Genomic DNA, 24,256 nt, shown 5'->3' with positions numbered 1-24,256 from the left:
TGTTTAAAGCCCGCCTTGATACCACCAGAAGCCGAGCTTGTCCACACCCTACGTCGACAACCTCCAAGCCACCTCTCCATCCAACTCCCCCAACTATCGAGAGGCGGCCCCCAAGCCTCGCCCCGAAATGGGTCTTACTTACAACGTCTACCTGAATTCGCACCGTATCTACGGCTGCAAGAACTGCAAGACCCACCTGTCGAATCACGACGACATTATCAGCAGGGTAAGGAGCCATCGATAGCTTACTGCACTCAGTCCTCTGCCATTGCTAACCCCAACCTTGCGGCTTAGAACTTCCGCGGCCAGCATGGCAAAGCCTACCTCTTCGACAGCGTCGTCAACATCACACAAGGCGAGCCCGGCGAGCGCAACATGACGACAGGTCGACACATTGTACGTGATATTCAATGCCGCCAATGCAAAGAGACAGTCGGTTGGAAGTACGACAAAGCGTACGAAGCATCGGAAAAGTACAAGGAGGGCAAATTCATCCTCGAGGCTGAGCTGCTCTGCACTGTGACCTGAGCTCGCAGACTGCATCTCCCCACCTCCCGTACCCAGATCCAGCGCCGCAGAATCAACAAACACCATGTGGAGAGAGATCTCCGGGACACAGTCTCTGGGCGACGCAAGTGGGGCACTCCGGGGCGGAGAGAGGGAGATCGGTGGGGCGTTGCATGCTTTGCGATGCAGTGCCGCAAGCCTCGATCACCACCATCCAGATGCCGTCGGCCAGACTGAGTTGATCTCCTTTTTCCCATTCCTGCGCTTGGCCTTGCATCTTGGAGTATCATGGGCTGCATTTGGGTTTGGAGTTCATTTGCTTCACAAGTTTCCTCAATTCCCCCTCGCACGTCTACCTTGGGTATATTATACTCCATCCATTTCTTATCTCGAAGGTTCTGGCGGGTGGTGTTCAAGAGGCGTCAGGTCTCCGGTCTCGGTTTTCTCATCGTTCATTCCACTCCTCTGGCACTTTCTGTCCACCGGCACCTTTTCGAAGACTCCATCACTATGGATCCGGGCATGTAAACAGAGCAGCAGGCGCTTGAGGCGTCGGACCGGCCTCGCATCAGCCCTGAGAGTTGATTCTTTCACGCAAGCAGAGACACGCATGGCTACTTCTCCTGCCCTATCCTGCCCTCAACCCCGCTTGCAAAGGCAAGACTGCACATTTTCGCGCGTCTTGGGGCGTATCAAAACTGGGAGAAGAGTAGTACTAGCACCATCTGCACATCTACTACTTTGGCTTGTGATGAAGCCATGTCAACCAATCAAACACTAGTCACTAGTCTATCAGTCGAAATTGCAAAGCCAAGAGACAAAAAAGAAAAAAGAACACACAGCTCATCCGTCACCATCACATGCTCAACCCACATTGTTGCGCTCGACAGGGTCTGCTTGAAGAGACGATGGTTCTTGACTGTGCCACTAGAAAGACCAGACGGAAAGCCAGTCCCGGCGAACATAGTCTATGTTGTCACCACCACCGCGGCATCCGCCAGCCCCAATTGACTTGCATGTCACTTTGCGCCCGTTTTCTTTCCACGAGATCTTTGATCTTTACATCATCTGTCCACGAGCTTTACCGGCTCCTCAACAACTGCTCCGTCATCCCATGCTGCCGGTTGTCCATGCACTCATCGGCGCTCCATCTTTTTCAAGTCCCATGGGCGTTTCAACACGACGTCAATGGGCGAAAAACAAGACAATAAATGCCGTCCAAGCCACGCAGCGACAGACAGACGCAAACAACACTCGCAAAATCATCTTTCCTCCCAAGTCTAACGTATCCAAGCACTCCACCAGCACCACCAGACAAGCCCACCAAACCCGTCGACAAGGAACCTCGGCTACATGCATATATTCTGGCAGTTAAAGTCGAGGAGTGGGGATGGATGGGCAGACAGGGAACGCCCGACCTACGGCGCAGGTGAATGGCCAAAGTGGGGAGCGTGCAGGGTTTGATGTCTGCAGGCAGGAAAGGGACCTCCCTGTTGGAGTAGCTGAGCGCAGGCTTGGGAGCTTGGGGGTTGAGCTGATGGCTGACAGGCAGACTACTGATGGATGATCTGCCTCCGCACGGTGCAGGCGGATGGATGTGCATGTGGCGGCTGAACGACATACTCACTACCGCATCCATCTCCATCTACCTGCCTACGCTATACTGTGCTTGCATGCGCCCAAAATCCATATATGAGCATATTCAATGTGATCACTCGAGGTCATCTAAAAAAAAAAAAAAAAAAAATTGAGCAAAGAAAGTTGCCAGGGGTTACTTTCCAATCCACTTTATTTTTCTCAACACATCAACCCCGCGGTTGATCATTCGTTGTACCTAGGTAAAAAAGAAAGATGGACATTTCCGTTCGCCCATCCTGTGACGTCGCCGCCGCACGTTTTTCTCTTCCCCTCACTACTTTCTTACCACCACCGCGCGCCTGCAGTAAGCCATCTAGCCATTCAGCGCGACGAGCAGGATTCTTGCTCCTCCCGACTTTCGCTTCGGTTCGGCAATCGTTCGAAGTGCTGCTTACCTGTCTGCCCACTTCTTTACGTCCTGACCTACCTATTGATCTACCAAGTTTCTCTGGCGCGTCGTCGTCTGAAGTCCAATTCTAGCAAACATCTCTCCGGCACCATCGCCCAGATTCCGAGGACGCACAGCTGCCCAAGACATGGCGCCAATTCCCCCCACCATGCGCGCGGTCGTGTTCAAAGGCCCTGGCAAAGTCGCCGTCGAGCAGCGCCCCGTGCCCAAGATACAAGAAGCGACCGACATTGTGGTCAAAGTCGAGTACTCGGCCTTGTGTGGGAGCGAATTGCATGTCTTCCGCGGCCACCAGCCGTCGCCCACGGACTTCGTAATGGGACATGAATTTACCGGAGAGGTGGTGCAGGTGGGCAGCAAAGTGACGACGGTCAAGGAAGGAGACAATATAGTTAGCCCGTTCACTGTGAGCTGGTAAGTGACAGAACCGCAGGGTTGGTAGGACTGGGTTTAGAGTTGGATAGGGCTGGCGCTGACGGCCGACAGTGGACAGTGCTTCTACTGCCGCAAGGGTTTCTCGTCGCGCTGCGAGAAATGCCTGCTCTTCGGCACCGCGGCGCTCGATGGAGCCCAGGCGGAATTCGTACGCATCCCACTGGCGGATTCGACCGTGATGAAGGCGCCCGAGGGAATCGACAAGAAGGCGCTTGTCCTCATGGCCGACATCTTCCCCACCGGCTACTTTGCCGCGTCAAACGCGTTTGCGGGAATGTCAAAGGAGGACATTGCGGAGGCAACCGTCGTTGTCGTTGGGTGCGGCCCGGTGGGACTGTGCGCGCTGATCAATGCGGAGGAGTACAAGCCGAAACATCTCTTTGCCGTCGACAGCATCGAGAGCCGGCTGGAATTGGCCAAGGACCTGGGCGCGGAGCCTCTCAACTTCCAGGCGGACAGAGAGGGATTGGACAGGAGGATCAAGGAGGCCACGGATGGGAGGGGCGCCGATGTTGTGATTGAAGTGGTCGGCTTGAGTCCTGCCCTCAAGCTGGCGTTTGATATCCTGAGGCCGTGGGGGTTCATCAGCAGTGTGGGAGTGCACAATGGCGAGGTGAGCATGAATGAGGAATGACTTGATGTGGTGCTAATCGGTTTTAGATTCCGTGGACTGGCAATCAGGCATATGGCAAGAATCTGCGCATACAGATGGGGAGATGTCCAGTGCGGTCAATCTTCCCCCAGGCGCTCGAGGCACTCAAGGCAAAGCAGCACCTGCTTGGTTTCATGGCCGACGCCATCATGCCACTTTCGAGCGCGGTGGAGGGATATGAGGTGTTTGACAAGATGAAGGCGCAAAAGGTCGTGTTTGAGGGCCAAAAGTGATTGGAGTGCTAGGAAATGACGGCGGACATGGCGAGGTAGCTTGCGTTTTGGATGCTGTGACGGGAGCATGGCGAGAAATGGTTAAATTCGAAAGTGGTAAAGCATCTGATGCCATGACATCTTGGGCCGCATAGAGCGGGAGCGCCAGCGCGATGGATCGTCGTGAGGACTGCGATTGGAGGGCGTTGACCAGGACTTCCTTCCTAGCGAGCGGCAGTCGATGGAGAGGACGAAGTCAAGCAGCGGCGACCTGGTTTGTGTTGTATGTAGGGATGGGCGTGACTGCAGTGGTGGACGGGTTGGCATGGTTTGGTGCCAAAGCCGGGGCGGTGCGGTGCAGTGCGTCCAGCACCTCAGCACGTCGCTCGCTCGCTTGACGAGGTCAGTGTCTTCTCCAGAGCCCGCCCGCGCGTCGCTCGCAACTCCTCCTCCACCTCTGCAATCCGCCGGCCTTTCCATCACCCAACCCATCTCTCTTCTCTCTCTTCCTCTCCACCTCACCCTCGCCCACCTCATCTTCTCCCTTCCGTCCTCTCCCTCCTCACCGACCGCTCCACCTCTTTTTCTCTCCCCTCCACAAAATCGCCTGTGCGCCGCTGCACCTGCCTGCCGCGCCCGCCGCCGCCACTTCCTCCCACCACACGGTTTGTCCTGCCCGCCCTGCTCTCAACTCACGCCTTCTGTCTCTCAAGACGCTGACAAGTCTCATGCAGCCCGCCTCAATTCCTCAATCCTCACCCCCAATCGCTCCAATTTCGCTGCCTTGATCGGTCGCGGCTCGAGCTACTCCCTCTCAAATTCGCCATTGGTCTCTCTCACAACTCTTTGTACCCGCCCCACCAGCCACCCACCAACGACATCATGTCTTCCGAAGAAATCGCGACTGCCACCTCCCCCGATGTCAACGACGTCTCGGACGCCTTTCACAGGCTTGCCACTAACCCTGACGGCGAGCCTGCTGCCAGGACCGAAGAAGAATACGCCCAGGCGCAATTGACCTTGCGCGCCATTGTCTCCTCCAAAGAAGCCGGTGTCATCATTGGCAAGGCCGGTCAGAATGTCGCCAGCCTCCGCGACGAGACTGGTGTCCGCGCCGGCGTCAGCAAGGTCGTCCCGGGCGTCCATGATCGCGTCCTCACCGTGACGGGCCCGCTCAGCGGCATCGCAAAGGCCTACCACCTCGTTGCCAAGGGTCTTCTTGAGGGCGCCCCTGCTGTGGGCATGGGCGGGGTCATCAACACGAGCGGCACTCATCGTAAGTCTAGGTTCCCTTGTCTTGTGCCCTCTTACCGCGGCGCATCCTGCTGGATTTTGAGCTGACGCGTGCAACCACAGCCGTTCGCCTTCTCATCTCCCACAACCAGATGGGCACCATCATCGGCCGCCAGGGTTTGAAGATTAAGCAGATTCAAGACGTGTCTGGCGTGCGCATGGTCGCGCAAAAGGAAATGTTGCCCCAATCCACCGAGCGCATCGTCGAAATCCAAGGTACACCCGAAGGCATCGAAAAGGCGACGTGGGAAATCGGCAAGTGTCTGATTGACGACCACGAGCGCGGCTACGGCACCGTTCTCTACAATCCTGCAGTCAGAGTCCAAGCTGGCGCCGGCCCGTTGAGCAACGGCGGCTCTGGTAGCTTCTCCGGCGGTCGTTCCTACAACCGCACAGGCCATGGAGCTGACTTCAGCGACGCTGCTCCATCCTACGGCAGTCGTCGCTCTGGATCCGACGCTGCTTCCCGCCCGCCAATGCCCACCACCACCGAGGACGGTGAGGAAATTCAGACCCAGAACATCAGCATCCCCTCGGACATGGTTGGATGCATCATTGGACGCGGCGGCAGCAAGATTAGCGAGATTCGCAAGAGCTCCGGCGCACGCATTTCAATTGCCAAGGCGCCCCATGACGAAACTGGAGAGCGCATGTTCACCATCATGGGCAGCCCTTCGGCCAACGAAAAAGCTTTGTACCTGCTCTACGAGAACCTCGAGGCGGAGAAGATGCGTCGTAGCACGGCCCCGTCCGAGTAAATTTTGGACAATGGTCGCACGCGCCCCGCCGCTTCGCGCCGTCAAAGTGCTTTCGTGCGGCCCTGGTCCGCCGCTTGAGCCGACCCGGTATTTTCCCGTCTTTGGCAGACACCGGTCCTTTGCTCCGCTCTCTCCACCGATTACCAAAAAGCAGTTTCTTTAGTGCTCTGCCGGTTCTGCTCTCTGCTCCTACTCATCCTGCTGTTGAGCGGTTACGACTTCATGATTAACGCTTTGATATCCGCACGTCTACCGCTCGCAGCAATGCGCAAGCGGTCAACGTCAGCATTCAGGCTCGCTGTCATTTCTCGACATCCAGTCAATGGTTGTCACGGAAGACCTCCCCGCCCACCAGGAACACAAACACCCTCAAAAACCCAGTAACCTTCCCATGATAGTCTCTTACTCTCGATAGCTCCTTGCCCTCTTTCTTATCGCCCGCATCCTTGCCCCTTCCTCTTCGTTCGAATCCATCTACAGGGGCATTCACTCTCCGTCGGCTTCGTGAGCTGGCAAACTGGTCATGACCTGTATATAAACGAATGAAAGTTCAATGGAAGGAAGAAATTTCTTATTAAACAAGTTCCTTGCCGTGTAGAGAATACACTGACGTGGTGATGGACAGGGCCCAATTTGTGCGAGTGTTGAGCCTGTGACGAAAATGCAAACCGCCTTTACAATTGCTGGTCCAAACTGCCTTGGATGCCAGAAACGACCTGCTTGATGATTTGCTGCCAGCTACGTCCGACCGCAATTGATTCCGCTACCCTTTGCATTTGTTGAGTTGTGATGTCGTGGGTCCGCTATTCGCGTCAACACCTGGATACAGCAGACCCGGGTGCCAGATTGTGAGAAGGGTGCAGCAGTCAGCTCGCAGTTTCGGCTGGTTGTGACGTCCTCAAAGTCCCCGGGGCACGCGTGGAGGATGACTCTTGGTTGATGTTCAACTCTGGATCAGGCATCGTTTTTTTGGGGATGATCGTACCAATCTTCAGAGCAACATTTCAATTCTGACCAGCGCGTCAACACCAGCAGGACCTATCAGAGCGAAATTTCAATTTCGACCAGCTCCCCAACAACAGCAGGGCCTGCCACTGTGTGTGATCGCGCCAGCAGAGTTGATCTGGTCGCAGCCCCCGAGCAATAAAGCCTGAACGATTCCCATTGCTCTCCACTTTCGTCCACGCATCTCTCGCTATTCGATCAGCCTTCTGCTTCTCCGCAAGACTTTCGTATCACTTCACTTCAGCGCCGCTTCTTAAGCCTGCCTTGAGCCCACCTCCCCCCATCGACCTCATCGACCTCATTCACACCTCTCCAGCTCACCACCGCTGCGACTGTTGCCTCTGGCCTCCAAACAAACAGACCCCTCTGTCTTCAGCCCGTCTCCCCCCAGCCGGCCTGTCCCCCCATCTCATCCACCACATCTTCAGAAGGTTCGTTCACGCCTCTTCGTCCCCCCTTCAACTTCAACTCTGCTGACGTTCAACCCTCAGCCCGACCTCGGAGTCTTGAGCTCGTCTTCCCCCATCATCCCATTGAAACCATCATCTTCACAAGGTTCGTTCACACCTCTTCGTCCCCCTTCAACTCTAGCTCTAACCCTCAACTCCGGTCTTCAGCCTCACCCTACCCCCACGACAAAATGCCTGCCTCTAGCGCCAGCAATTACGACCTGCTCTGCGACCAACTGGTCTTTGCTTGCCGCGGCACTGCCCCGGTTAAAGTTTACAAAGCCGTCGCGAAAAAATACCCCAACGGCATGACCAAAAACTTTTTTGAAGGCGACATCATCGACCTGAACTCCGCCGTTCCAGACCAAGTCACCTTCAACAAGTCCAAGCAAGACATCAGCGAGCCCGAGACCAATGGCCCGGTAACTAGAAGCAAGGTCAAAAAGGGCAGTGGCCCTTTAATTGTGGCGTGCCCTTCTCGGCCCACAAAGGGCTACTCGCCCATCCTTAAGCCCTCGAGCCCTGGTGGAGAGTCGGTGATCAGCTACATGTCGCTTGACGACACGAGCAACGCTGAAAGTTCGAGGCGCGACAGCGGCGTCGGCATTGGCCTCAACGAACCGACACGTGAGAGAAAGAATTCAACCCATGGACCGCTCCTTTACATTGGGAGCAGCCCTGACTACAACAAGGAGGCGATGAAAGCTCGCCGGTCTAGGAGCATTTCTCTATCGCAGACAGCCAATGCTCGCAACCGTTCGTCGAGCTCGGCGGGCTCTGGCCCAAAGAGACTCAAGCTGCGAATGTCCATGGAGCGCTCGTCGTCGCCATGCACGTTTCTGTTTCGCCCCGACACGCGCACCGGTCGTCTGGCCATCGGCCTCGATACTTCTTCAGCAGAAGTTGAACCAGGCACCACCACTGGAAAGAAGCGTTCCAGCCCATCAAACGACGAGGGCCGCGAGGCCAAACGGACACGCCTGGAGGTTGTTGACCTGACAATCTCGGAAGACGAGACGGACGCCCACAAGGCAAGCTCATCGACGTCGCCGTTGTCAGACATCAATGAAGGTGCACTGGCGCTCCTTGAGTTCCACTACCAGAAACCGAGAAGTGACCTCAGTTCATCTTCTGTCATCAACTCAGACACACCCTTCATGCCCTCATCGCCCCCGGTCCCTCAACACAGCATTGCGACCGCCGCGCCTGCCCCCATCGCCGCTACTACCAACTCCGTGCACCTTGTCCTTGAAGCCACCGCTACGTCTTGGACCCTGCGTCCCTTCACCACCGCGGCAAAGGCAATTGCACGCTGCCAGGAGCACCCAGTGCCCGTCAATCACAAGAAAAATAAACATCGCCAGAGGCGGGACAAGGCACTGGCCGTTGGAGAACCTATCGACGTCGGAAACGGTACCCTGCTCTATGTCCACGATGCGGCTCACAACAGCGTGATGAGCAGTCTGCTGGGCATTGGCGTCACCGAATCAGGCGGGACCTGGGGCCGCAAGGTCGGCCGCCGAAACGTCCTCGGTCCGGAGTGCGAGAAGATGTCCACCTGGGTGGAACAGGGCGGCTTTGGTGATAGCGTCGCCAACGTCCTTCCCGATGTCGATGCCGGAATCGGCGCCGTTCCCTGTTTGTGGTTCAAGATCAAGAAGGCGGTCGAAACGATGAAGCGCGACGAGGCCGAGAGGAAGGCCGCTGAGTTCGAGATGCAAGAGCAGGGCAACGACGTCGAGATGGCTGACGCCGAGTGATTGGTGTCCGGTTTGCTGCCTCGTTGAGGCATTGATTTTTGAGAGGCTTGGTCTCCACGGCTTGGGGGTTGGATCCTTCCTGCCTTGATTGATTGCAGCGACCAAACGAGCGAGCAAGCAAGACATACGCACTCATGCACACAAGCAAGCACGCAGCACCTCAGAATGACAGGCGTCGGCGCACAGTTTGATCATTCTCCTTTTGTTTCCCTTTGTTTCTTCCCTTTTTCTTTCCCACGGTCTTGCACATTCGACACTTGAAAAATGCCGTCTCCCGCCTCAGCTGCTTCAAAAAACTTACACTACAATCGGAAGGAGCGACAAGCAGGCAGACAGGCGCGTCTCGGTTTCCTTCAATTTTCTTTTCCTTTGTCGATTCTGGGTTGAATCCTCTTTTGCATGGCCGGCTCTGGTTCCTTGGCGACTGGAGACTGTGCAGCGGTTCACGGTTGATATAATTATGGAGTCTTGAGTTTTTGGAAAATCGCCTTGTCCGTGAACGTGAACGTGATGGAAGTAGTGACTTTGAGTGTCAGCAGAGGTGATTGTTTCTTCTAAGTGGCTATCAGCCTTGACGCATCGCACCCTCGCCGCGCGAAAAGACGCCTGCCTCTGCCCACGAGAGCCTTGCAAAATGATGATCGAAGCTTTTGAATTAGCATCTCCCTATTCAACTACCTACCCCATCCGATCCAAACTCCCGTCTGCCCTTCTGCTCCAGATGAAACCCGCAACGCCCTGTGCTATCGAATCCAACCCGACCCCATCCAAGCCGAAGCTTCCAATCTCTTCAACTCTCGCCCCGCAACGCCCGCCCCTACCTGAACCTATCCAACTCCTCATCGCCGAATGCGCGCTCCCAGGCCCTCTTCTCTTCGCCAACGCTGAAGTCTGACTCGGTCCGCGCCTTGCGGTGCACGACTACTCCCGAGGGGCCAGTGGGGACGTATACAAGACCATCGTTATCACTGGTAGGGGAGATGATGGTGCTGGCGTTGTCGGCTGTGTTGGCAACGCTCTCTTCGTCTGCATTCGGCCGGTGGAGGAGCTCGAGGCTGCCGTCGCTGTGGGTTGGCGAGACGACGTCTTTGGCGGTCTCGTCCTGGGCTTGTCCATCTGGCTTGCTCGAGGCTTTGAGAACGTCGGCGTAAGTGGAGGGAGCACTGGCGTCGTCCTCGGAGGTGTTGCCTCCATCATGCCTGTCCTGCTCGCGTGGACTTACTTGGCTGTCGTCAAGAGGAGATGAGGTACCATCGTCGTGTTCGGCGGTGTCGTCCTGCGTGTTCGTGCCCTGCTTGCTTGAGGCTTCAAGGCCGTCGACGCGAATCGAAACGCCGCCATCTTCTTTCTCAGACTCGGGCTCTATTACATCGCCTCGGCGCACCTTTCCCTCAGGTGTCGCGGAACCAGGTCTTTGCCCATCGTTTTGGTCAGAAGTGTTGCTTGATTTGTGGCCTTCCCGATGCGGGGAAGTTGGGGAGGTGTCGCTGCTGGTGACTTGGTCCTCTTCTGCGCACCCCTCCTCGGCGCACTCCTCCGCGTGCTCTTCCGCCTCCTCCTCATACTCGTCACCAAAATACTGCGCCTCGGAAGCACCACGAAGAGCGTCTGCAGTCTGCGTGGCTTCGTCCTCTTCCTCGTCGTAAAACTGCTCCACCTCTTTTCCGGCGTCGTCGTCCCAAACGAGGAAAGACCGGCGGTGTCTGCGTGGTTTGCGCTCGGGAGACTTTTTGCTTTCCTCGGCAAAGGCCAAGGACGAGTCGATGTGCTCCCTCTCCTCGTCCCTGTCCATGCCGAACTGGTCGTCGTGGGCGGCTTTCAGCGTTGCGGCGCCGTCTGCTTCTGTTTGTTGCTGCTCGGCGATGTCCTCGTTGATTGAATCGATGTGTTCCCTCTCCTCGTCGCTGTCGACGCCGAATTGGTCTCCTGCAGCGGCCTTGAGCCCAGAATTAAGGTCTGCCTGTGCCTTCTTCTCGTCGTTGGCCCGCTCCTTGCCTTTGCGAGCGAAAGACTCCTTGTCTTGAGCGGTTTTTGCCAGAAGCTCGTCATCAACGTCGAATTGATCTTCAACGGCGGCCTTGAGCCCAGCGCTTACGGCGGCTTGTGTCTGCTTCTCGGCCTTGCTCTGACTGATGAAGGCGTCTAGTGCTCGAGATGTTTTAGCTACCTCATCAGGCTCAATGAAAGACTGCGCTCCTGCAAGCACCTTGAGATCGAGCGGCGGTGACTGCGGATCCTTAGCGCGCTCCTTGCCATTGGGCTCCTTGGGTTGGCGAGCGAAATTTTCGGCGTCTTTGGACATTTCGGCTTCTTCGTCTTTGTCGACGAATTGGTCGCTTTGGAGGATTTTGAGCTCCTCGTTGCCGCCTTTTGCTTTCTGTGTCTCGACAGAGCCGTCAAGTTGTTGCGGTGGGGTGCCCTCGTCGCCACCCATACCATCAGATTGGGCCTCAGCGAGTCTTGAAGGCCCCTCGCCAGGATCCGGTCGCTCTGCTATGTCTGGCTCTCTTTCTTCTGGCTGCCCTTCATCTTGCTGCTTGTTCTCCGGCTTCCAAAACACCGGCTCCATAAAGGCCGGCACTGTGATTGCAAGCGCCTCATAGTCTGAATTGTCGACCATGTATTGCGAGTCTTCGAGGTCGAAGAGCTCTTTTTCTGCCAACTCTTCTGCAGTGAGAGCCGGTTCCAATCGGGCAGCCTGGTTGTCCTGCTCCGCGTCTGATTGCTGTGGACGCCGACGGAAGAAGGACGCCGCTTTTTGATACGCCAGATGCGCATTACGTGTGAGAAAGAATCTGCTATCCTCCGAGCTTTCTTCACTGCCACCGCTGGAGTCGCCGTCGGCGTCTTCGCCACCTTCGCTGACGTTATAGCCACTACTGTCGCCGTAGCCGGTGTTTTCTTCCTCCTCATCAACTAACCCAATCTGTTGACTCGGCGTGTGGGGCAGTCCTGAATCTTCACTGGGTCCGGAACGGGGAGACTGGATGCTCTGATTCTTCGGGGGAGATTCCGGTTGTCCATGGCTTTTGGAGACATTGCCGCTAGATTCTTCAACACTGAGCTGCTGCGGTCCTAGAAGATTTTCCTCTGAATTATCAACAGCGCAATCCTGGAGCGATTCGGCTGCCTGGGGCGAGCTTTGTTCTTCTCTGTCGTAGGATGCGCCGTCGCTACCTTGACTGACTTCCGGCTGCTGTGATCTTGGACTGCTTCCAGCGCCGAGGGGCGATGCGACGGTGGAATGCGTGATCCGTGGTGAGTTCTGCTCGTCAACATCAACAGCGCCATCGACGCCGCCTTCGTCCTCATCTTCCTCTTCAATATCGCTGCCGTCCAACTCCTCGCCATCCAGTAGGTCAGCCAGACTTTCTCCCTCCACGGGACTCGTAGGGCTTTCCATTGCATCGGTCAACGACCGTTGGACTGCGGATGAGTTGTGACTCCTCTCGCGGTCTCCTCCAACATGGCTCTCAGAGTCGTCGTCCAGCTCGTCATCTTTCAGCAAATCAGCAAGACTGTCTCCCTCGGCCGGAACCGTGGGGCTCTGGCTTGCGTTGGTAAACGACCGTTGGACAGTGGGTGAATTATGGCTCCTTTCTTGATCGCCTCCAGTCTCGCTCTGAACCTCGTTGTCCGACTTTGCTAGCTCAGATTCCATTGCTGAACTTGAGCCCTCGCCGGCAGATGATTCACCGGAAAGGTGGTCATTCGGTCCCAAGACGCGCCTGGACGCGCCTGCGATCCTGGCATTAATATCCCTCTCGTCCAAAATCTTTCGCATCGTATCGAAACGCCTCTGGACCGACTCAAAACAAGCCATTGCCTTCAAGTATGCGGGCGATGGCGAGTATCCGGGCGGAAACTCGGGTTCTTCATCCGCGCTCGAAGACTGGGATCGTTCTCGCACCAGGCGGTCCTGGGTTGCTGTGTCTGACAGAAGCGCAGCGCATCTTGCACAGTATTGCGGCTGTGTCTGCGCTGAAGCCTGTGCTTGTGCGTCCTCAACACTTCGCTGCGCTTCTGGCTCATGTGCTGGCTGCTGTTGCGCCTGTTCCTGGGCTGGCGCTTTTCCGTGTGCTTGTCTGGTGGTCTGCTGCGCCTCTTGTTGTTGCGCTGGCTGTTGCTGTGCCGGCGGCTCTTGTGCTGGAGGCTGCTGCACCACTGGCTGCTGTGCGGCAACATCATCCTCCAATTGTATCTTTTCCAGGTCGTTATAGAACGATTTGCAAGAGCGAAACCAAATCAGCGAATAATCGTAAGCCAGTACTATCATGGTGCCCCAAAAGATTAGGAATCCGGCCAGTCCGGCCAGAAGAATACCGCATTCTACCAAGAAGCACGAAAACCGCAGCGTCGGTAGGCGGTCCGTCAACGGCGCAAGCGCCGCATATACCGCGTCTACAATATGTTGTCCGGGCCGAGTGCATTCGAAGAAGGTCAAAGCAAGAGCTGAGCCCATCCAGAGGAGAGTCGCGTGTATCCAGGTGCGCCGTTTGATGGCTTGAATCTTGGGGTTCTGGCTGAGGCAGTAAAGACTGAAGAGCAACATGAGCCACTGGAAGGGTGCCACGATTGGGCCCCAGACCATGAACTTCGCCAACTTCATAGGACTGCAGAGGTGGTAGACGGCTTTTTTCGAGTACCATGTCAAGACAGTGACGACGTATTCCAATCCAGGTGGGTTCCAGTACTCGCTCTTTCGAAAAAATAGCGGATCCGTAATGGACTTATGGGTCTGCTGCATGAACTCGGGTTGCCGACACGACTTGGTGCCCATGATGTCGTCGTACCTCGACGCGAGGTTGTAGGCGAGGTACGAAAGGCCCATGACGTTTGTCGCGAGTCGTCCAATCTGCGAGAAGATGGTGTTGGCGAGGCGTCGGTGGGTGTGGGAAAAGAGCGCGCCGACTCGAGCAAGCCTCTTTGCGGTGTCGTTTGATCGCACAAGTCGAGCAAAGAGTGTCTCGGAGGCTGTCGCGTCCGCGGTGCAGAAGAAGAGAATTTGCTGAATGGCGCGGTGGAAGCCGAGCCGCAGGTCGTTGTGGCAGGGCCAAAGTGATTGAACAAAGACCAAAGCTTGCGATTCTTTCTTCGGGCAAATGCTCCACGGCCGTTTTCGGACCACAAACGGCACCAAAGAGGGTGCAGCGCGAGAGCCCTGATCAAAAGCAGTTTCGAGTGGTCGTTGTGTGGTTAGTAGGCGGGCGTCGTAAAGGCTCGATTGTCGGGAGTAAGAACGCCTTCATTGTTGCAGATAAGCTACATGCGGATTCTACCGATGGATATTTCACAACGCCGCTAGGCTTCTCTTTTTCACAATCATATTGACAGTAAAAAGCGAAATACCTGTGAATGTGCTTTAGTACTGCACATCTGCTAGACATTGAAACCAACCTGTCTTTAAAGCATGACAATGCAACGAGGTTTTCATCAACAAAGCACGCACGTCATCATGTACTGCACCTGAATACTAGTGACTCAAGTGTAAAGGCAACTGTCTTTTCGACTTGAACGTCGAATATATTCCCCAAAAGACTGCATTCTCCAGTCCATAGTGACTGCGAGGTTTGGTGTTTTGTCGTCTTTCAGCTTCACGGCCAAAACAGCCACCGTACTCGCAGCGGGTCGCTTAGAGATATATCGAAAGGAGGAGTTTCGACTGAATGCGCTCCAGAGGCCTTGGACGAGGATACAGGAAAGATGTAGGAGTGAAGTGAGGTCAATCGGAACTTCTTGCGCCGACGGGCCGTGGACAAGGACCCTGGCGACGCTTCGGTCCCATGGATGAGCTGCTACACGACTAATGGCTCGATTGGCAGAGCAAAGCAAGCACAGCGATTGGAAAAGAAAGGGTCTGGTAGAAAAGCAAGTGATGTCAAGATTAAAGCGAGGGCGACAAAGAAATAAAATTGGGAAAAAGTAAATGGCATTGGCTGAGAGCGGCTAGGGGGAGGCGGGGGTGTCGCAAATTGAGCCGTGCATGGCGGCACCCCAGTCCGACGCTTCCATGGGACCAAAAGTCGCGGCATGTCCATCAAGCACTCGCATCGTCACAGGGGCATGGACAGGAGATTTTTGAACTTCTACTACCAACAGGAATAGGAAGTATACAAGTCTCACACAGTCTCCAGAAACGCCGTCTTCAGCTCTCCTATTAATACATTTACGAGGAGCAGTCGAGTGGCTGTGTGCCACGACTTTTGGTACCAAGCCCGCCTCGGTCGACGCGGAGAGCGGATGGCCATTTTCTTTTTCTTTTTTTCCCTTTTTCTTTTTTCTCTCTCACTCTCTTCGCCTACCAGGACCAGTGATCCAGTCTCGGCCCCAAGCATGCTCTGCTTGCTTGCCTGCTGTTTGAAGCCCCGTCAGACGTAAATTAGCACGCGTGCGTGCGCGTCCAGCTACTACCTACCTTACGCCTACCTCCAGCTTGATAACCCACGCCGCGCCCACCGTCTGGCTGCCTTCCCAGATGGCACGACTGACCATCGGACCATCTTCATCCTCGCAACCCACGCCTATTGCTCCATCAGCCAACTTTGCCCGCCCCATCCCGCAAGACACTGCCGCCGCATCGGCTTCCGCGTCGCTCTCTCATTCTCAGCCATCCTACTTCCACCACCAGTCTTTTGCCCACCAACCGCCACAACTCAAACAACTGGAATCCATGCAGCACCATCACCAACGTCCAGGCCACTTGCACCAACCTCAGACTCCTTACGCGCTTCCTCCTCACCAAGCCGCCCCGCAACCCCAACTCTACCAGCAGCCGCAACCGCAACAACACCAACGTCAGCGCTCCGGAATGCCCCCGTCCGCGGCCTCACGGAATACAACAACCCCCCAGGCCCAGTCTCAGGCCCAATCTCAATCCCGGACCCAAGCTCAGGCGCAACCCGTTCAGCAGCAGCAAACTTCCTCAGGCACTGCCGACCCGCCCAAGCGCAAACGCGGTCGTCCGCGCCTCAACATCAGCGATGCAGAGCGCGCACGCAGAGCCCGTGAGCAGCAAGCTGCCTGGCGACGGGAGCACCGACGAAAGAAAACCGAGCGCGAAGCTGCCGTCAAGGCGCGTCACGAGGGACAAGAACCGCAGGACGACGCCGTAAATGGAGGCCATGTCGACCCACAGCAGCAAAACCACCACGTTCAGCAACAAAGCCAGGCCCAGTATCACCACCCGCAGCATCAACAGGTCGGCGAGGCCGCAGTCAAGGATGAAGTGGAAGAGGAAGAGCAAAAGTTACGTCAACCGAAGCGTCCAAGACGGGAACCAGCGCAGCAGCCGCCGCAGCAACAGCAAAGAGGCACAGGCCGCGCAACGGCTTCCATGAGCCACAGTCCGTTTTACGGCAGCAGTGGCACCACGGGGACAGGGACGGCGGCTGCGGCGGCGACAGGGGGCTGGAGTCATCAAGAGGGAGTAGCAGCAGGGGGTGGACCAGGCGCCATGTTGAACGTACCGGCGAACATGGGAGGCTACCAGCAAACCCAACCGATGGGAGGACCAACAGGAAACAACACCAACAATGCCGGCAACTATCTTGGCTTCAGCGCATCGTCGATACCCACGCCGCAGCAACAGCACCAGCCGCCGCCCTCACACGATCACACACAGCACCAACACGCGCACCCGCAACAGCAACAGCAACACCCTACCATCAACAACAGCTTCTCCTCCGGCCAACCCACGTCCTCCCTGCCCATCTGGCGCGACATTGACGTCAACCTGCCCGTCGCCGGCGACCTCAAGGTGCGCACCGAAGCGGCCGACTTTGTCTGGAGCGGCAAGGTGCCGGGGCGGCTGCGCGTCGTCTTCGAGCCCATGACGCAGTCGTCGGGCGAGACGCCCAACGGCGGCGGCGGCCACAGCCACGGCGACCCTGGCGAAGCGGACGCAGAGCGCGACGCCGAGGGCGTGGTGGTCGACACGGAGGACGAGGACGTCGACGTCGACGTCGACGCCGCCAATGGCGTCATTGTGCAGTGGAGTAGCGTCAACGGCGTGTAGCGCTTTTCGACGCGCGCGTTCATCTTTGCTCTGCATCTCTTTCCATCTTTTCCTTTTCGTTTCCTTTCGCATTTTCGCTCATCTCAGCTGTCTCATTACGGAAAAAAAATGTTTTTCTGCAAATCGGATCGGTTGCTGTGGCGTTTGAGCGAGCGAGCGAGCGAGCGAATGAAGCGGCATCGCTATTGCTATCTATTACCGGGACTGATGAAAGGCGGATGATGGCACGGGACGACGGGACAGGGACAGCATGGAAGGATATAATATACCCACAAAAGAACAGACGGACGGACGGACGGATCTGGGGGGAAACGGGGCGAAATCTACCACGGGCTGGACTGCACTGGGCGGACGGACGGCATCGAGCCAACTTTTCATTCGGATGGCTGGCTACTTACATGGGATGGAAGGGGCTACTACATAAGGACTGAGCTGGGCTGGGCTGGGTGGATGGCTAACTATATACATGGTCAAGGTGCATAATTCTCGGTCTCGAACTTTTCTAGCGACATGCTGTGGCGTTGCGGTGGCAATGGCGCTTTTTGCCATCTGGCAGGGGAGGATGGGGAATGTTTGATTTTGAAAGCGGAGTGTAAAGGGATGTCTTATTTCTCTCTCTTTTGCTTTGGGGCCTAGCTAGCTACATGTTGTTACTAGGTATGGCGAGATGGACGACGGACGGGTGCTGAGGAGAGAATCGAGGAAAAGACTTGGTCCGGGGGGGGGGGGGGGTCAAATATTGCATGATCGCTTCCACCCGACGGTGACTGGAACCACCTACATGACGTACAGGATGGACATGAAGCATGGAAGTAAAGTCCACTGCCGAGCTGTGTCTGTCCGTGGGTCAGTCCATGGCAGAAACGAATCCATCTCATCAAGAGCGGCAGCAGCAGTAGGGCACGGCAATCAACAGACATGATGCAAAAAAGGGCCGTGAATATATTCAGATGGTCGACTATGGATCGTCCCCCATCTCTCTCTCTCATCTTTCTTCTACGACACCCACCCACCACCTCTCTACCGCATGCCATGCCGTACTCTGCTCTACTCGGGCTCTACTATTCCTGCCATGCACACCACACCCCACCTCCCCACCATGCCAACGCCGCCGTCTTTCTCCCCTACCTACAAAGAACCGCACCCAACCCATGCACGCCAGCAAGAAAAAAAAAGGGGCAACCGATTGACTGGTCATCACGTCACTGGATAGGTAGCCAACAAACAAGACGCACATACGCTCGAGCAAGGAGACAGGAAAGGTTGAAAGCGAGAAAGCCCCAAAAAGAAGGAGAGAAAAAAAAGCAAAATCGTTCGTTTGAATCTGGGAAAAGCTGAATGCGAGAGTCCGAAACACAGCGCACGCTTTGCCTTTCTGCTGCTTGCTTATTTGCCTGCTTGCCGGGTTGATTGCCTTGGAGCTGTGAGTGAGGGGCTTGTTGATTGTCGATTGTGCTAGCGGCAACAGCTGAATGAAAGGAATGTATGTCTGTCGGTTGGAATATTGTACAAAGAAAAAAAAAGAAAGGACCGGATACTGGCTGCGCGAATGGGGGGGCTGGTTGGTTCGGAAACGACGCGGCTTGCGACGACGCGTGCGTCTGCTGAATGCTTGTTGCGTCTCTGCCCGCGATGATTCCATGCAGGTCGGACTCGAAAAAAGGAGAAGAAAGCGCGTCGTCGTGAGCGAGGAAAAAGTGAGGCGGCGTGGGGGCGGTAGTCTCGATGTGGTGTGCTGACTCGCGTTGTCGCAGACGGAGCAAGGAATGGATGCAAGTGGTCGCGGGCGCATTGTTTTGAGAGGACAGGAGGCGTCAGGTTGCAGCGTCAGCTCATGCAAGGGGCCGCGCAACAACGGACAAGCCTCTGGGCGCGTAGTGAAGCGCAACCAACGCACCGCATTGCTCCACAGCACGCGTAGCACACGGCAGCCACCGGCGGGTGTGCACCACCGCACCGCGCGCGCGTTTGTTTGGTCCGTTACCACGAGAAGGCCTCCTCGAAGAAATCCACATTCCACCTCGTCTGCCGCGTGCGCACGGCGAACCTGACGTCGTCGGCCAGGCTGCCCGTGCCGCAGACGGACACGGCCGCCGCGCCCACGCCTTCGAGCATCTCCTGGTCCACCAGCGCCTGCACGTTGGGCTTGCCGGGGAACATTTGCACGCTGCTCGACGGCGAGTGGATCTCCTTTGTGCTGCGCGGCCGCGTGACGAAGAGCAGGATCTTGAGCACCTCGCGACGCTGCGGCATGCTCAGAATCTCCGTCATCCATGGCCGAATCCATTCGAGGTGCTCTGGCGACTGGATGATCCAGACCAGGGTCAGACGACGCACCGCTGCGGTCTTCTTCGAATAGGCGTCGACCAGGTGTCGCACGTGAGGGACTTGGTGCGTGATACCGATGCCTGCGGCGAAGAGCATGACGGTTCCGTACGAGTCGAGGTCCTGGAAGCCGTAAGGGCCTTCGGCAATGGCAGACGTGACAAACTTGCCGCTAGGGCTGGCCTCTGCCTTTTGCCAAAGGGTGTTTGTGAAACCGGTGCGACGGCGGACAAGGAGGGAGACGGTCTTTTGGCGGCGGTCGATGGACTCGATGTCGACGGTCGACTTCTCCTCGGCAAAGGAGCTGTCGTTCTCGCTCCAGGAGAGGGAAAACGGGTGCGACGTCCACCATCCGAGCTTGGGCATGTAGAGGTAGATGTGCTGACCGGTGCGGAACTTCCAGGGACGGGCGACCTTGAGGTTGATGCGGAGACACTCACCGGGAAGGACTTCGACCTCGGCCTGGGTACCGCCGTTGCCAAAGTTGCGGAGCACAATCCACCAGAGACGAACGGCGCGGTCAATGACCCAGATGGCAATGGTACCTTGGAGGAGGGCCAATTGGTTGGGAAGCTCACCGACCTTGAGGTGGATGTAGACACCAGCGACGGCCAGAGCGGCGAGGAAGATGTGGAAGTGCAAGAAGAACTCGTAAAACGCATGGCGGAGGGGTCCAGCAGCTTGCAGGAAGATGACGAGGAAGGCAAGGGTGGCAATGGTACCCCACAGCATGAATTGGCTAGTGGAAAGAGACTCGCCAAAGTGCGACCAACCGGCTGCAACCATTAGATGAGTCTCTCTTGATGGAAACGGAAATACTCACATGACTTGACCGAGGGGACCAGGTATGCCAGGGTGTGGGTGAGGGCCTCGATGATGACGACGCGTCCAATCCAGCGGTGGAGCAGGTTGTACGTGTCGTAGGGAATGCCAGTCAGTTTGAGCAGGATGTTGTTACGGCCAGCCAACAGGAAGAGAGCGAGCATGTTCATGACGGCAAGGTTTCCGGAGCGGTTGCGGAGCATCTTGGCAACGGCCATGGAGCTGCTCCAGTCGATGAAGATGACGCAAAAGGCAATGTTCATGCCCACGTAGGCGGAAATGTAAATGGTCTGCAGGCGGTTCGGCAGAGAGCCAATGTTGACGGCCGAGGAGAGCTTGTACTCGCGGTGGTGACGGGTCCGGAAGAGAGGCGAGTCAAACAGATATCTCTTGAACTTTCCATAGTACTCGTTGGGGGCGTAAAAGTAACGTTGGTGGGGATTGTTCAGACAGGCGATTCCACGGACGTAGCGAGTAAAGGTGATGCAGACAAGCCAGATGGTCAAGGCGACGGCGCAGGCAACCCAGGTGTATCCAAGATAGGACATGACCCTGAAGTCGTCCTTCAAGGCCTTTTCGAGAGCGGCCATTTGCTCTGGGGTCATGTTGCCCCACCGGCGGAGGAGCTGGTGCTGCTCTTCGGCAGAGGCCAGAGCGGCGAGGCCCAGTAGCATGAGGGATTGAGAGACCATGTTTGTTGATTTTGAAAGTCTATGACCAGCAGTAGACTTGAGCGAATGAGGGCCTAGCTCGCTTGCGAGCAGGGGAGTGGGAAGATTCAAGAAGATTGGCGAGCCAGGTTGGAGATGGATGCCAGAGAGAAGTGGAAGAGAGTCGAGCTGAAGAGAATGGCAGCAGGAAAAGGGCCAGCAATGGTATGGCCGGGTCGAAGGTTAGGGTAAACGGGAGGTCGCGCTGAGTGAGGCGCGAAGGAAGAAGGGTAGGGTCGGGAGGAAACGAAGGTGGGTACCGTCTCTTGAGCGCACGCTCGCGGCGACTGTGGACGAAGATGAGAAAGGGCTGGCGGGATCATCCAGGACGAGCCAAGTGAGCGCAGGCCATGAAGGTCTTATTTAGAGGCAGATGGTGGGCGTGATTGGTCGGGGTGTGGAAGCGAGCCCGGGCGACGGGGCACCTATGCAAGGCCAAACAACGCCGGCCAGTGCACCTCCAGGCCGTGGCCACCATGTCGCCGCAGCTGTGACGCGTCGGGTACGCTCTGGGGGGTCTTTTCGTTGTGTTTGCCGCCGTCAGCATACATATCCCGCGATGCTTGCATCCTCCCGAATCCTCTGTAGGAACCAACTCACTCTGCAGGACGAGATAACCAGCCATGCTCTGCGGCCGGGCGGCCCCTATCCCGCCCAGCTGCGCTACATTGCGCTGCACTGCGCAGCATGATGCGTGGTGCGTGGTGCTCTCTCGCCCGTTGTTAATTCAAGCTCCCCGATTGTACTGTTTTCCCGGGCGCCAAGCTGACGAGTCCCTGTCCCTGTCCTTGCCGCCTCTCTTGCAACGCCAAAGCCGCCGTCTCAGCGCCCCATTGGGCCGCCCGCCAGTCGTCTGCTGTTTCTTTCTTTGCTCTGTGCTACTCCACTCTTCCCCATCTCCTAATTTTCTCTCACAAAATCCTCATCTCAGGCCTTCCTATCAACTGTCGATCTCCAGGGGTTCGTATACCGGACCACCACTCACCAAAACAAAACACCATCGTCTCTTGTTTCATGTCTTTCCAACTGACGTCGGTTTTTCCACCACTAGCCGTGTCAAAACAACACTCGACTCCCCATTCGCCTTAGCCCGCAGCCACCGCCCGACTGAAGACTTTTTTGCATCAACGCCACTCCCCTCCATCGTCATGCGCACCTTTCATCCCTCGCCTGTCCTCTTGCTCTGTTTCAACGTCCCCATGTGACGGCCCTCGACCTTGGGAAACACCACGACCTGCAAAACTTGCGCATGACGCACGCCAGTCTCTAGCCTCCCGTCGCCTCGGGCTCCAGGGCGGAACTCGACAGTACACTACACACCACCTGCTTGATTGCAGACTGCCGTCATGCTGCAGCCGTCCGTCGTCTACGGGAATTCCCGTCTACTTCTCGTTCCTTATCCTTCCTCTATTCTGTCCGCCAATGGCGACATTCCCCGGCGCGCCCTTGAAACCCTCCATGTCTGCAGACTCTCGCCGCATCAATCACCAACGTCTTGTGGTCTCGCTTCCTCAGTTTGATCCATCTTATCTGATGTCAGCTACTGCTTCAAGGGGCCTAGCCCATTCATCCAGCCGGCCACACGCAACAACCTCGAGCTGCACAACACCATTCTCCGAGACAGAACTCTGGAAGCGTCGCAGAACATGGTCCCGACGGATCAGGTTGACAATTCCCCGCCTCGATTCCTACCTCATTGTCTGAAAGCATGGCTGGTGCTCACTGCTGGGCTGCAATCTATCACGCATTCCCCGCCACTACCCATTCATTTTTAGACCACCCCATCTCCAAAAGTAGGCGTAAGCGGGCAATTTGGGATCCGGCTCGCCCAAGCGCTTGCGGAAGCCATCTCGAGTGGCTGGCTAGTGGCAGTTTGGAGCAACGCCCATCCCGGATTTGGTGCGGCCACCATCATGCAACACCACGGCAACCATAGCTCGGCAAAACAATAGCTGCAAACACCATCTTGAAGCAATGGACCCGCTGAAGCCGTTGGGCCAACGTCGAGCCAACGGCAGCAATCTATGCAAGCGTCGTGGTGGTCGCATGGCATGGAGCCAAAAAACCAAGATTGACTCGAGATAAGCTCGCCGCCGCAAGCACCTGCAGCAGCGAGCCGGGCCTGCGGACCTGCGTCGTGGAGACTGGGGATCCTGTGCTCCCTCCTGGCGTTGTCTACCCTTTGGGCAAGGCGCCGGCTGTGCTCCCAGCCAAGCGGCCAAGCCCTTGGGTCCCTGAGCGTCATCATCCATGCCCCCCGTCTTTTGAAACCACCTCTTGGCTCGTTTGCTGCTCGTCGTTATATCTGCCTCGCCGCCGTGTCGTGGGCATCGGGCAGACTGCCGGTGTTGGTTGTGGCTCAGCGCCGCCGGCTTTCTGCTATACCCAACTAAGATGGGCTCGTTTTCCACTGGCTTCTACGGTCTGGAGACGCCTCGCAGTCGGGCGGCGCCGTGTACGACACCTCCCCATCAACAGCCACAAAAACGGTGAGTGAACACCACCTCTATCCAGTCGTTGAATCCCTTGATCAGTGATCACAACTCAATCTACTCGGACGCACGCCTACATGGTTGCAAAATGCATCTCATCCATCTCTTTTGATTGTCATTCCTGCGTGCGCGAATCATTCATATAAAGTGCATACCCCTCATCTGTTTTAAAATTTGCTCGTCTGCACGCATGCCAAAAAGCAGCAGCACCGCACCGCCACGGCCTGCAGCGTGCCTGCCGCCTCATCTAAACGGCATCAAAGTTGCGTTTGTGCGACAAGCCACAGCTCTGCCTCCCCGGAGGACTAGATTCAGAGAGACTCGCACGGTGGTGCCCCACACCCCGGCAGCACCAGCTGCGGGTGTCATTTTTTTCTCTCGTTTCCTGGTTCGTTGCTCGTTGCTTGTTGCGCCAAATTTCCCCACATGTGCACCGCTCACATGTTTGTGGTCTGCAACCTGTCTAGACTCTAGCCTATGGGCTGCAGCTTGCTCCCAAGACGGACAGTTTGTGTCGCCTCTGTGCCATTTGTTTCTGGTTCCCCGACATCAATCTCGCGTCACAGTGTCTCGATTATCCCCGGTAAGCTCGACGGGACGAAATTTGGGTGGTGGGCCCCGTTCAATCTGGAAAGGGCGGCCGAGACTTCCTCAGCGCCGTTATACGTCAGAAGCAACCAACGCACGTAGGTGCAGAAACCCCCCAGGCTTTGTGGTGGGTTGGTAAGGCTTCTGTAAGCAGCATGGGGCGGTGCGGTATTCTCTTTTTTCCTTG

General features: G+C 56.5%; 11 protein-coding genes across 11 annotated transcripts; 7 read left to right on the top strand and 4 right to left on the bottom strand.

Moving 5' to 3' along the window:
• Positions 1-127: 127 nt before the first annotated feature.
• BKA78DRAFT_291005 (yippee zinc-binding protein-like protein Moh1) lies at positions 128-528 on the top strand (the record flags this gene model as incomplete). The annotated part of the gene is made up of 2 exons (XM_066885831.1): positions 128-226; positions 295-528. 2 exons carry the CDS (start codon positions 128-130, stop codon positions 526-528), a joined length of 333 nt encoding a protein of 110 aa, XP_066748965.1.
• Positions 371-1,390, top strand: BKA78DRAFT_5932 (uncharacterized protein). Its single transcript, XM_066893431.1, has one exon. It carries the CDS (start codon positions 593-595, stop codon positions 1,286-1,288), a length of 696 nt encoding a protein of 231 aa, XP_066748964.1. The 5' UTR covers positions 371-592; the 3' UTR covers positions 1,289-1,390.
• Positions 1,325-2,219, bottom strand: BKA78DRAFT_301603 (uncharacterized protein). Its single transcript, XM_066887373.1, has one exon. The coding sequence runs from the start codon at positions 2,150-2,152 to the stop codon at positions 1,682-1,684; it is 471 nt and encodes a 156-aa protein (XP_066748963.1). The 5' UTR covers positions 2,153-2,219; the 3' UTR covers positions 1,325-1,681.
• A 55-nt stretch (positions 2,220-2,274) lies between these two features.
• Positions 2,275-4,199, top strand: BKA78DRAFT_301601 (alcohol dehydrogenase). The gene is made up of 3 exons (XM_066887372.1): positions 2,275-2,968; positions 3,041-3,602; positions 3,650-4,199. The coding sequence occupies exons 1-3, from the start codon at positions 2,682-2,684 to the stop codon at positions 3,872-3,874; spliced, it is 1,074 nt and encodes a 357-aa protein (XP_066748962.1). The 5' UTR covers positions 2,275-2,681; the 3' UTR covers positions 3,875-4,199.
• A 536-nt stretch (positions 4,200-4,735) lies between these two features.
• On the top strand, positions 4,736-5,904 carry BKA78DRAFT_244961 (uncharacterized protein; the record flags this gene model as incomplete). The annotated part of the gene is made up of 2 exons (XM_066884082.1): positions 4,736-5,129; positions 5,210-5,904. 2 exons carry the CDS (start codon positions 4,736-4,738, stop codon positions 5,902-5,904), a joined length of 1,089 nt encoding a protein of 362 aa, XP_066748961.1.
• A 2,398-nt stretch (positions 5,905-8,302) lies between these two features.
• Positions 8,303-9,584, top strand: BKA78DRAFT_301596 (uncharacterized protein). Its single transcript, XM_066887371.1, has one exon. It carries the CDS (start codon positions 8,516-8,518, stop codon positions 9,116-9,118), a length of 603 nt encoding a protein of 200 aa, XP_066748960.1. The 5' UTR covers positions 8,303-8,515; the 3' UTR covers positions 9,119-9,584.
• Positions 9,585-9,649: 65 nt separating this feature from the next.
• Positions 9,650-11,504, bottom strand: BKA78DRAFT_301595 (uncharacterized protein). Its single transcript, XM_066887370.1, has one exon. It carries the CDS (start codon positions 11,418-11,420, stop codon positions 9,936-9,938), a length of 1,485 nt encoding a protein of 494 aa, XP_066748959.1. The 5' UTR covers positions 11,421-11,504; the 3' UTR covers positions 9,650-9,935.
• Positions 11,505-15,381: 3,877 nt separating this feature from the next.
• Positions 15,382-17,241, top strand: BKA78DRAFT_5881 (uncharacterized protein). Its single transcript, XM_066893424.1, has one exon. It carries the CDS (start codon positions 15,594-15,596, stop codon positions 17,130-17,132), a length of 1,539 nt encoding a protein of 512 aa, XP_066748958.1. The 5' UTR covers positions 15,382-15,593; the 3' UTR covers positions 17,133-17,241.
• A 1,871-nt stretch (positions 17,242-19,112) lies between these two features.
• Positions 19,113-20,869, bottom strand: BKA78DRAFT_244434 (ferric reductase like transmembrane component-domain-containing protein; the record flags this gene model as incomplete). The annotated part of the gene is made up of 2 exons (XM_066884030.1): positions 19,113-20,233; positions 20,281-20,869. The coding sequence occupies 2 exons, from the start codon at positions 20,867-20,869 to the stop codon at positions 19,113-19,115; spliced, it is 1,710 nt and encodes a 569-aa protein (XP_066748957.1).
• A 500-nt stretch (positions 20,870-21,369) lies between these two features.
• On the top strand, positions 21,370-22,303 carry BKA78DRAFT_5854 (uncharacterized protein). The gene has a single exon (XM_066893419.1). It carries the CDS (start codon positions 21,613-21,615, stop codon positions 22,192-22,194), a length of 582 nt encoding a protein of 193 aa, XP_066748956.1. The 5' UTR covers positions 21,370-21,612; the 3' UTR covers positions 22,195-22,303.
• A 424-nt stretch (positions 22,304-22,727) lies between these two features.
• On the bottom strand, positions 22,728-23,454 carry BKA78DRAFT_5856 (uncharacterized protein). The gene has a single exon (XM_066893420.1). It carries the CDS (start codon positions 23,235-23,237, stop codon positions 22,761-22,763), a length of 477 nt encoding a protein of 158 aa, XP_066748955.1. The 5' UTR covers positions 23,238-23,454; the 3' UTR covers positions 22,728-22,760.
• Between the last annotated feature and the right edge of the window lie 802 nt (positions 23,455-24,256).

The sequence above is a fragment of the Phyllosticta capitalensis genome (assembly GCF_038381095.1).
Source record: "Phyllosticta capitalensis strain CBS 128856 chromosome Unknown BKA78scaffold_1, whole genome shotgun sequence".
Lineage (NCBI taxonomy): Eukaryota > Fungi > Ascomycota > Dothideomycetes > Botryosphaeriales > Phyllostictaceae > Phyllosticta > Phyllosticta capitalensis.
The sequence above is the reverse complement of the archived record's forward strand: the minus strand, read 5'-3'. Positions and strand labels throughout refer to the sequence as shown.

What these genes read in the sequence shown, in the direction of transcription:
- BKA78DRAFT_5932 (XM_066893431.1), top strand. Translation starts at nt 593, where the DNA reads ATGTGGAGAGAGATCTCCGGGACACAGTCTCTGGGCGACGCAAGTGGG.
- BKA78DRAFT_301603 (XM_066887373.1), bottom strand. Translation starts at nt 2,152, where the DNA reads ATGGAGATGGATGCGGTAGTGAGTATGTCGTTCAGCCGCCACATGCAC.
- BKA78DRAFT_301601 (XM_066887372.1), top strand. Translation starts at nt 2,682, where the DNA reads ATGGCGCCAATTCCCCCCACCATGCGCGCGGTCGTGTTCAAAGGCCCT. An exon ending in AGCCCGTTCACTGTGAGCTG is followed by an intron (nt 2,969 to 3,040) that starts GTAAGTGACAGA and finishes GACGGCCGACAG; the next exon opens with TGGACAGTGCTTCTACTGCC. An exon ending in TGGGAGTGCACAATGGCGAG is followed by an intron (nt 3,603 to 3,649) that starts GTGAGCATGAAT and finishes AATCGGTTTTAG; the next exon opens with ATTCCGTGGACTGGCAATCA.
- BKA78DRAFT_301596 (XM_066887371.1), top strand. Translation starts at nt 8,516, where the DNA reads ATGCCCTCATCGCCCCCGGTCCCTCAACACAGCATTGCGACCGCCGCG.
- BKA78DRAFT_301595 (XM_066887370.1), bottom strand. Translation starts at nt 11,420, where the DNA reads ATGTCCAAAGACGCCGAAAATTTCGCTCGCCAACCCAAGGAGCCCAAT.
- BKA78DRAFT_5881 (XM_066893424.1), top strand. Translation starts at nt 15,594, where the DNA reads ATGGCACGACTGACCATCGGACCATCTTCATCCTCGCAACCCACGCCT.
- BKA78DRAFT_5854 (XM_066893419.1), top strand. Translation starts at nt 21,613, where the DNA reads ATGCTCTGCGGCCGGGCGGCCCCTATCCCGCCCAGCTGCGCTACATTG.
- BKA78DRAFT_5856 (XM_066893420.1), bottom strand. Translation starts at nt 23,237, where the DNA reads ATGATGACGCTCAGGGACCCAAGGGCTTGGCCGCTTGGCTGGGAGCAC.